This window comes from Crocodylus porosus, unplaced genomic scaffold (genome assembly GCF_001723895.1).
Source record: "Crocodylus porosus isolate Cpor-Errol unplaced genomic scaffold, CroPor_comp1, whole genome shotgun sequence".
Lineage (NCBI taxonomy): Eukaryota > Metazoa > Chordata > Crocodylia > Crocodylidae > Crocodylus > Crocodylus porosus.
This window is the reverse complement of record NW_017728918.1, coordinates 27,416,434-27,427,570: the sequence shown is the minus strand read 5'-3', so window position 1 is coordinate 27,427,570 and position 11,137 is coordinate 27,416,434. Positions and strand designations below refer to the sequence as shown.

The 11,137-nt window shown below is 38.3% G+C and overlaps 1 protein-coding gene across 1 annotated transcript in view; it reads right to left on the bottom strand.

Annotated features, from left to right (window-relative positions):
• Positions 1-11,137, bottom strand: part of KIDINS220 (kinase D interacting substrate 220) — a 134,388-nt gene that overhangs the window by 89,316 nt on the left and 33,935 nt on the right. Inside the window, exons 6-12 of the mRNA XM_019538143.1 lie at positions 10,424-10,539; positions 10,054-10,251; positions 6,779-6,877; positions 4,951-5,049; positions 4,062-4,160; positions 1,476-1,653; positions 631-795 (exon numbers count right to left, since the gene is read on the bottom strand). Of these exons, the coding sequence (XP_019393688.1) occupies positions 631-795; positions 1,476-1,653; positions 4,062-4,160; positions 4,951-5,049; positions 6,779-6,877; positions 10,054-10,251; positions 10,424-10,539 (954 nt within the window). The remainder of the gene's footprint in view (positions 1-630; positions 796-1,475; positions 1,654-4,061; positions 4,161-4,950; positions 5,050-6,778; positions 6,878-10,053; positions 10,252-10,423; positions 10,540-11,137) is intronic.

The following is an 11,137-nucleotide window of genomic DNA, read 5'->3' as shown; positions in this document are numbered from 1 at the left end:
GAGGGAGGATCTAGTGGCCTGTTACAAACTAGTCAGGGGGGGATCAGCAGGCATTGGGGGAGTCCCTGTTCCCCCAAGCACTGCCAGGTGTGACCAGGAATAATAGTCACAACCTGACAGAGGGTAGATTTAGGCTAGATATCAGGAGGCGCTACTTCACAGTCAGGGCGGCTAGGATCTGGAACCAACCTCCAAAAGAAGTGGTGCTGGCTCCTACCCTGGGGGTCTTTAAGAGGAGGCTAGATGTACATCTTGCTGGGGTCATCTGACCCCAGTACTTTTTCTTGCCACGGCAGGGGGTCTGACTAGATGATCTACTCAGGTCCCTTCCAATCCTAGAAACTATGAAACCCCATTCCCAGCACAGCCTTAACTGGCACAACCCACAGTTCCTACAGCAGCTACTGTATGTGTACACAAGGCCTCCTGCCCCAAATTTCCTTACTTACATTAAAAAATTATAATCCAGGATGGAAATTTCAATGATTACTGATAGAAATATTTTTCTATCAGTCTGCAAGTGTCAGGTAGAATCTATGTCTACTGATAAAAATCAAATCCTGCCAAGCCTACATATTATAAATCCCTACATTTTACAGAATATCTGCCTAAATTTACAAGAAAACTTACCTTCCAGTTTTTTGAGCAGGAAAGATTTCCCACTTCCCCACTGCGCATAGAGTCCTACACAAATAGGTGGTTGCATGGTTGGTTCACTAAGAATATCAGCCAACGCACTACTGTAGAGGTCATAACCCAACATGTCACCATCAGATTCAGTAGGAGATAAGTGTCCTGTAACAAAATATAGCATTACAGAATATTTTTCTCATACTGTACATTACATAGAGTTATATATGTAATGACAAATTCACTTGTAAACTGAAAAATAATTCAGTGACAATTATTGAATAAAAATCATTAATACAGTCTTGCTTGATGGGATTGCAAAGCATAAATGTATATGTTATACATTAAAAACATGGGAGATAGCTCATTAGTCACGTAACTGCCAATTCACTATAAATCCAACTCACTGTAATTGGCTTCAGTATCTCAGAAGTCACAGTAAATTAAAGCATATTCATTCTTCACAAAACTGGAACTAAATATAGCCAAACCCACAAATACAAAGGAATTATAAAAGATTAGCCTCTTAGACAAAAAAAACCAAAACCAAACCACAAGCTGTTTTACCAGCATTAGGACTTGGATTAATGGAAATGCCATCCCCACATCTTTAAACTATCTTCAAACCTAAACATAAAACAGGAGAAAAGGAAACAGTCCTGGAAGATTCTTCACACACACCTTAATTATTTCCTAAAAACAGATCATGCAATGCAACTTAAGTTCTCATTTACTATTTACTTTCAGTTATGTTAACTGTTTTTCTGTTTCTGTATCTGATCAAGTCACCCTGAACAGAAGGTTGTTATTTCTAAGAAAAAGGAAAGATAAATGCTGGCACTTACTGGCTCCAAATATCTGAGTTAAAATGCTTTTCTGGTGGCTACAGTCAATATTGTAAGGTGTCTCCCCAGCTTTGTTGGGCCGGTAAAGCAGTCTGCCATCTTTGGGATTTCTTAAAAGGAGCTCTGCAAGTTTACGGCTCCTTCCCCGAATGGCAATGTGAAGCGGAGTATCTCCTTTCTGGAATTAAATCAAGTTTAAAAACTGTTGAATGTAATACATTCCAAAATATTGTGTAGCTCGCTTAAACAAAATAAGTTTTTAAAAAAACTTAACGACAAATTCCTTTTTCTATATGCCCCACAACCAATCAAAAAGGCAGAAAAGCAGGCAAGGCATAAGGGTTATTTTAATGGCATTTTTCTACCTTATAGAATGTATATCTTAATTTTGAACTTTGTGAAACCAGAACCTCTTTATCAGTAACTTCAGACCCTTTAAAAACAGATATAGTCTCTTCCTCTGAGGAAAGATTTACAGAAGAACATTGAAGTAGCTTTGTGAATTTTTTAAGGGCAACATCTACCAAGCACAAGGAAAAGCATGGGGGAAAAGAGAAAAGGTCCTAATTCACATATTTAACATTAGTGGACAATGAAAGCTGACATCGTGGACTGACTGAGATGCTGACTCCCACCGTCAGTGAAAGTTAATTCATGAAAGGTCCTGGGTGTGAAGACAAGTGACTTGGTGCCATAGAGCAGGAGCATCCAGTCATTTGGCTCCAAGGGCTTCTTGCAGGCTGGGTGACCTACCACCACTGAGTGGCTGCTAGGCCAACACACTGGTGCAGCTCCAGAACCCAAGGTCTAAATGTGACCACTGCTCTCCCCACACTTTTCTTTTGCTACCAATTTTAATTGCTGATGGTGACAAAAAAAGCCGAAATTCCATGGTGGCATGGGAAGCAAGCAGCAGTAGAGCTGTGTCAGTGAAGTAGCTCTGGCAGCCACACCCCATGAGCTGCAATTTAGCAAATTTAACTAGCAGCACAACTCTGCCACAGAAAAAGCAGAGTAAACAGAAGGGTACAAGGAGAAAAATGACACACAAAACCAACCAACTAGGAAGATGATCTTCACTGCAGTGCTCTGAATGATGAGTGCTGGTCAACTTTGGATTTGTCAAGGCCAAAGAAGGGTATGTAGCAGTAACTGAAACAAGGCATAAGAGCCTGGACAAGAGTTTGAGCTATGCATATAACTGGGAAAGGCCATATCTAAAAAATTCTAAAAAGAAGCTGGAAGATTTAAACAAAGCCTGAATGAAACAGGATTCTGTCTGAAGTGGAGTGGGAACATTAAGAACTCTATTTTAACTATGTTTCTCTTAAGGTAATAGAGAGGCATCCATAGAGAAACTGCAGAGACAAACTGAGATTAGTTTGGGCAGAAGAACTTGGACTGGCTATGAGTCATCAGAATAAAGAAAAATTTATGGATAAGATTACTCAGAGGAAGAAGAAAAAACCACCAAAAAACAGAATCAGAGAAAGTTGGAGGGAGATGAAGAAGAGATATAGAAGAACATACAGAAGGACCAATTAGGTAAGAGAGGAGAACAAAAGAGTCACAGAAACCAGAGGACAAAATTTCCCAAAGAATCAGCTGATTGGAACAAAAGCAGCTAGTAAATCAAGAAGGATGGCGAGAGAAAACTTCTGATGAAACATGGCTAGGAATACATCAATGCGGACTGCATGGCAAGATGTATATAACATGAATTGGAGAGGATTGAGGATGGAGCTGAAAAAGTGACCCCATATATTAATTACAGATAGCACATTTAATGAGTCTAGAAAGAAAAAGTGAAAAAACACAGCAGTTAGACAGGCAAGTATGTTCCAATTCCCACCTCCACCCCAAGACATGAGATACTACAGCATGTGTGTATTGTGAGGGGAAGGACAAGAGAAAAGCAAGAGGTCAAAATGAAAAGTAAAAGTGTGGGTGATCTGACTGAACAAAGCACTGATAATTCACTTCACATTTATGAAAAAAAACTATGAATATAGTACTAGACTGTACCATCCATATTCCTGGACAACCAGGATGTATTAATTTCAATGTATATTAATTTCAGAAGTCTGAAGCATTACAAGTAAAAAAAACCCAAAGCCTTGAAAATTACTAACAGCACAAGACTGTAGAACAGACCTAAGGGACCTCTAACAAACTGGATCCCAGCAGGAGCAGGAAATTTGTTAATATATGACCATGTCAGGACAAATGTAAACAAACCATATAGCCATACTAATCTACATTCCAGGCCTAATGATCAACTTTATCCTAAGCAACTGAGCAAGACTGCTCATGTGCAGAGGGACTGGACCCAATGTTCTGTAAGGTCTCTTCCAGCCCCTAACAACTATGAAACTAAAAACATCCCAACCAGGCAGCTGAGAAATTCTCAGTACCAAAGAGCACTAAGTCCCCCACCTAATATTTCATCTTTAACCCTTCAGAGGACAGTGAAATAGCAGCCAAAGTATGTACCCAAGGGCAGAAAAAATGTCTTCCCTATAGATGGGATATAGATATAGGGAATTTGGTAAGAAAAAATAAAGTTAAATATCAAACTTTCTTTACCTTGTCTATAGCAGAAACCTTAGCTCCTTTATCCAGCAAAAGCTCTACTATTTCAATATTTCTCATCTTTGTTGCCTTTATAAGTGGTGTTTCTCCATCCTAAAAGCGGGGGGGGGGGAATGAAGAAAACCCAAAAAGAATCTTTTACACCATATGTCATAAAATATAAAAAAAACATTATATGCCATTCCCAGACCGATCATAACTTGTACTATTTTAGTTAATTCTTTTATTGTTAAAGGGAGCACTTTCATAGGAAGTGCCACTACATAAAAATATGGCTTCATTATTTCTCCTGACATTCATAATTCAGAAACAAACTGATTAAATGTATTCATTATAAAAAATCCTTTCCACAGGCACTATGAAAAAAGCATCTTTTTGCATTTTGCAATGTAGCAAGTATACGAGATATTGTGGGATAAAGATAAACCATTGCTATGTAGGCATGGTATGAATGAATAGTGTACAATACCATTTATTCTTCTGGCTATTAGTTAAAATTCAGGGATTGGTACTGTCTCTCTTTCCTTCCCACCACAGTCCCCTTCCTTCAGTAGTCCTGGCAATCTCCGGCAAGGGAGGGAAGGGAGACATACTTACTCAGAGGCAGATACCCTGCTGAGTTGTTCTTGCTCAGCAGTGTGGTGTCTACCAGCAAAGGGATGACTATACAAGCATACATATGTAGTACATATACATGCTATGATCATTTAGCATAGAAAGACAAAGCTGAAATTAACTAATAAAACAAACATATTGTCTCTATTTTTAACAGAATATCAAACGTGACATTATAGTATTAAACCCACTCAGTTAGAAGAAATGGGAAAACAGACTTGGAATAATAAACGTTGGTATAGCTACGATTAGAATTCTAACTCTTTACCTTTGTGCATATTTCTGTATCAGGATTGCACTGCAAAATATCTCTCACCATTGTGGCATTTCCTTTTTCAACTGCCCAATATAAAGCAGTTTTATTATCCTTGAAAACAAATGTGATGCAATATATTAGATTTTAACAGCACTTTTTATCTCACAGAATCCACAAATTGTACATAGGATGATGTCAATTTATAAATCCGACAGTAAAATAACACCACAGTTAACAAAAGGAAGAAGGGACTACTGCTCCTCAATGAACCCTCCACTGGCTTTGGGAAGTGGAATATAATGACCTACCTCAGAATCTGGCTAGAAGAACTGCTAACAAAAGTTGAAAGGTTAAATCAGTGAAGTGTTTCTTTCTAAATCTGCAGACAGATTACTCCTGTACGTTATTAAGTCTTCATTTTCCTAAAACCTATAGCACTGTGAGAACTGACCTTCTTAGTCAGCTGCACTAGCAATAAATTAGCTGACTAAAATGAGGTCAATTTTGCCCCACAGTTCTGAGATCCACAGTGGTCATTTGAGAGAGACCCTCCCACCCACCCCATGTCTAAAATGAGACCCAGGTAAGGAGTTAGACCAGCAAGGACACAGCTCTTCTCCTCTCCTCTTTCCCATTTATGAGAGCAGCCAGCTAGCTGAGTTGGATGAACAAATTAAGAGAGTATTTCTTCTCCCTTCCAGGAACCTGAGGATGTTGAACGGTGCCAAATTTATGAGACCAGAAGCTGATTTGAAAGACAGAACCACAGAGCAGTATTCCAATGACAAGGCACCAGCTGGAAACACAAAAGTCTTTGGGCACCTATACATATGCTCTAATGTGTTCCAGTGAAAATGGGTTGTAGCAGACTCAATTAATCGTGAACGCTCTAGCATTGCTGCAGCGCCAATGTGCATATGCCCTTGAGGGTTTAAAAGAGCTAGGGCTCTTTGACTAAAGCTCATCAAATGAGATTTAATTAAAGCATCTCACAGCCATTTTTACACACAAGGGGAGTTAATACACATGAAGCTGCAGTGTTTTAATTAGAGCAGCTCTCCAGGAACCTATTGAATTAAAATGTCTGATCCACCCCAGAGCACATGTATACGTACTCTTTTTTTCCCAGCAGTAGTGACAGCCTGGTTTTTCACTTGGTCACAGAATTGACGTACTACACTTTTTGTCTGGTGTTCTAATAAGTCATTTGTATCGTAAAACTCGTGCACTCTACAGTGGGGGGCACTGTGTTTGATTCAATGAATAGAAGAAAAAAATGATGTGATAAGAAAAGTAGTACGGCTTGGGAGAGAAGTTTCAGTATGACAAGAAAGGAGAAAGAAAACATAAGAGAAAATAATATACAAATAGAGAGGGAAAAAAGAAGGGATGGAAACTTAATTGATAATACTAAAAAACATAAAAGAAAAAGAAGATACGAGAACAGTAAAACATATGTAGTAAGTAGGATTAGTCAAACAGTATTGACAAAATATATTACTTAATTTTTGTCAATGTAGATTACATTTATTCAACGTACATATTAGTTAATGCTGATAAAATACATCACATATATTTAAAAATATTTTCTGCTATACAAGCTTATCAGTTAAATAAAAGCGAGTTAATAATACAATTATAAATAGTAAATTAGAAGTTTTATTCCTTCAGAATTGCAAGGGCAGTAGCAAAGTTTTTCCACATTTGTTAATAAACTGGATTACAGAATTTAGGTAAAACTTTCTAGTCCTGTTTTTCAGGGCCCAGTATAGCTGTTTAGTATTGTCACCTTCACATATCATTTAAGGGCCCATGATAAGATTAAAACTTTTATAATTACCTGGCCTCTGATGTCTATGTCAGCATATTTATGAAGCAGGGCCCTCACAATTTCAACATGACCGCCTCTAACAGCACCAATCAGCACAGTGTCTCCACTCTGGAAGTAAAATATATAAATGCTTAGAAGCTAGGAGTAAATTTTCACTTATTAAAATTAAAAACATCGTCTGCTTATAAAGCATGCTGTTTGTCTTTGTATGTATGCACACATATACATATAAATATACACACACACACACATTTGGTTACTCTATATATATACATATATATATATATATGAGTAACCACTAACCAAATAGTGTGCGTGTGTATAGCATTATGAGCAGTTTACTCCAGTTCACTGTCATCACTTTATTGTGGTGATGTGGTAAACAAAGCTGTTTGCATCCATTTTTCCCCAACTGTATCTACAGACAAGAGGTCATTTAAAATAAACCAAAAATGTTGGAAAAGATGTAAGCAAAAATGTAGGCTAAGAGCATAACTTAAAAGGACTACATCCAACAAAATGTATGCAACCACAGAAAGAACCAAGCAACAATAAACATGCAAAAACTGAAACAGTAGAGCCAGCTATGCAGAACAAATCTATTAATGGTATTTTCTATGAATGGTTCAAGAGGTTAATAAAGCTCTCTCATTGCAGATCAGTGTTTTTTTGCTGTCTTTCCTTTTAATAAGTAACACACAGGGCTGATTCTAATTTCAGTTATTCCAACTAAATCAGGATTACTTCTATAGGTAACATGAAGGACCCTCTACCATGTGCAGGTAAAGGTGCAATAGGATCTAACACTAGATCCACACAATCGTGCCTCCTGCCATGAGCTGCAATTGTGGGATCGCACATTAGATCCCATCACACCTTATTGCCAGTGCCAGAGGGAGCCTGGGATCACAATCTTAGGCTCCCCCTGCATCGGCTCCCACCGAGAGCACTCTCAGGCGCAAGATTTATACTGGACACTATGGGGTTCGCAGAAGGGGCAACGGGGAGAATAGTCCCACAGTTGCATCCCCTGTGCTGCAAGCCCCACACCAACAATGCTTGCAGAGGTGGCGTTCTCTCCACTGCAAGATCTGCTGCTGACAAGGCTCACAGCGAGGACAACTCCAGAAATGCTGCTGCCGTTGCAAGCCTCTTCAGCTGCGAGACTAGCAGTGGCTGCTGCATGGAATGAGGAGCACCTGTTGGGATTGGGGATCAGCTCCTAATCCAGCCATCATGATCCTGGAATCCCTCTCTGCACTGAAAGGTCAGGTACCTGAAAATCGGTGATAATCAGCTGGCTCCGAGAACCCCGTAGCCAGTCTGAGACCCCATGTGGTCCCCTGGAGCTGGCCAATAATAAGCTGATGGTCAGATCTGGATGGTCCTCAGGCTCAAAACTAGAACTGTTTTGGTCTGCCATCAGCTGGTAGGGACTGCCTAGGGCTCAAGCCTGGAGCAGTCCCTGCCAGCCAACTATCGGCTGATCAGCCGCATCTGATTTAATGCACGACAGAAACCAGCTATAAAATTATTATATAAAATATGGTATTGTATGCATTTTGTGCAGTAACTTTGTAGCTGGTTTCCTGTTTTATTGTACCATTAACATGTGGCCGGTTTACACTTTAAAGACATAATTAACTGTTTAATCGCATCATAGGGGCCTATGGACACAGAGGAAATACAGGTGATCAATAAAGTAAAAGTCAAATTAATCACTTGTTTAAGTCAATGAAGGGTCTGAATTTCACCGAGTTTCCCCTCATAGAAGAAAATCTTGACTTAAGTTTAAGGATTTAATGAACAGTTGTAAGTATTTAAATAAGGAATACTCATGTTTGCTATGTACAATTTTAAAATCCCCCTCCATGTGGTAACCTGGCTTAACCTGCCAGCACTGCAGATATATTAAATAAATATTGTACCTTGTTGGGGACTTCCTTTTTGTGGGAGGATACTGCCAGTTACTAGACTAATCAAGAATCTAATAACTTAAGAAACCATTTTTTGAATGTAATTGTATCCAACAAACAGGGAGAACCAATCAGAAGGTTTAAGAAATCAATTTATGTTGTGCCCCAAAAGTTAGGTATTTATCAGAGGGCAAAATAAGTGATATTTTAGTATTTAAACCAAAAAAATCTTAATTTTTAATAGAATAAGTTAATCTTGAACTCGTTTTGTCAAGCTCCAAGACATCCCAACTTATAAACACAGGATTCTGGTTATTATTTTTTCTATTGGAGTTTTTCTAGCTAAATTCCAACATGACTTAATCTTTGGCTACAACAAGAACCACGGGAAAAGTGGATTGGTAGCAAGACAACTTCCCGGTTGTAAGTTACTCATTATGATTTTTACCTGAACTTCAGATTGATTCTAAGCATCTTGATGTACTCATTTTACCAACACGCTTTTATATGCAGCCAATGTACTTTGTTCCAGAGCTAGAAAACCATGCTTATGGATAAGATTTATTTCCAACCTTTACATCTTGTGAGGTATCAGCTGCTAAATTTCTATCACTATCAAAAATGAGAAAAGGCTAGCCACCATTCCAGAGAGTGGTGGTAGAAACAACTTAGAAGCTACTAAAATGCTTTCAGAAGCAGTATTTTTCCCCCAAGGTACTTGCCCTGAAAATTGATTGGGGGTTTGGGGGGGGGGAAGGTATTTTTAATCTGCTTTTAAATCAAAAAGCCAAAAAAAAAGGACATTTTAGATGCAGAAAGGAGAGAAGAAAAGTAACTAATCTGGACACAGAACTTATTTCAAAAGCATCAAGGACAGAAGGGATCATTAAATAGGTTTAAAGTTATATACTCAAATACACATTTGTAATAATTATCACTTATGCTCTGTATTTTCAAACTTCTGTCAAAAGTATTAACAAATTTGCCTACGCATTACATATTGTCCTCTTGTTACTGATATGAAAAGAGACACAAATATAAGAGAATTAGCAACAGGACCAGAATTAGAACTCAAGGAATAATAAAATATAGAATAAAAATCAAACTTAAAGTATCAGCTCCTTGGCAACCTTCTGTAATCTTATACAATGCCAGAAGGACCTTCTTTGCTTTGTTTTTTCTCATAGCATGCTGGGAAACAAAAAAACTGAATTTATTTAAAAATCATAAACAGATCTATCACCTGGGACAAAAAACTAAAAACAAGGAAAAATATAGTACATGTGAATTTATACAACACATGGTAATTCAGAGTAACGCATCATGCACACATCTAGCGTTATAGCTACCAGTGGAGCACATACTAACCCTATCAGGAATGTTCACATATGTTCCAGCATCAAGGAGATCCTGCACAATTTCTGTGTGACCCTCCTTCGATGCAATCATCAAAGCTGTATTTCCATCTTTATCGGTTAAATTCACATTTGGGTTCCTCTTCAGAATTTCCTTTACGGAGTCAGTGTAACCACCTTTTACTGCTACAATAAGTGCAGTCATAGAGTTCTAGGGGGAAAAAAGGGACAGACAGACCAAAATTATTATACACTAGATAGAAAACTAGCTTTTTTTGTTGTCGTCAATAGTTCACTTGGTTTAATTTTTACAATAGAAACTGCAGTCAGTTTATGTTGTAAACAACACAGGCACAGTTTAAGATGGGAAAAAAGTTACTTACAGCCCCTTCTTGGTCAACATCAGCTCCCATCTGCAACAGGTACTTTACACATTCCAAATGACCCTTCCTTGCAGCCCAAATCAATGGTGTGGTTCCATACTGCAAACAAAAATTAACTAATTAAAATTAGGCTAATTAACATTAACTATTATCTGTTTCAAAGAAGTTAATATATGCAAGCTAGGAGACCTTCTCTCATTCCTTGAAGTCCCAGACCAGCAGAGACTCCCTATGCCTGATGGTGACTGCACCCAAAAGCTTGCTATGAACCTTTTTCCCAACTACTCAATTGGTCTAATAAAGGATATCACATCTAACCAAAGAACCCTGCCTGCCTGAATCTCGTTTACTCACCTTTGGCCCTCCCCCCCACCTCATTTTTACCCCCTCCCTTCCTTACTCTACTTTTTATTCTCCTAATTTCCACCTATTTCCATTCTCACTGACATCCATCCAGTCACATTTTTAGCTCTAATAAAAGATATCACATCTACCCAAAGAACCAGCTAAGCAAATACACTTTTAGTGCATAGAGTACCTAGTACATGTAGCAACAATCATAATAATATACAGCACAGATCAGTAAACCATCATCTCTTTCCAATGCTACTGGTAAGTGGGCTAACTAGATTAAAGCTGATACATGCAGGTTTACTCCACGTATAATCACACCTTATCTTGAACAAAAACCATATTCTAATACTAGTTTAGCAC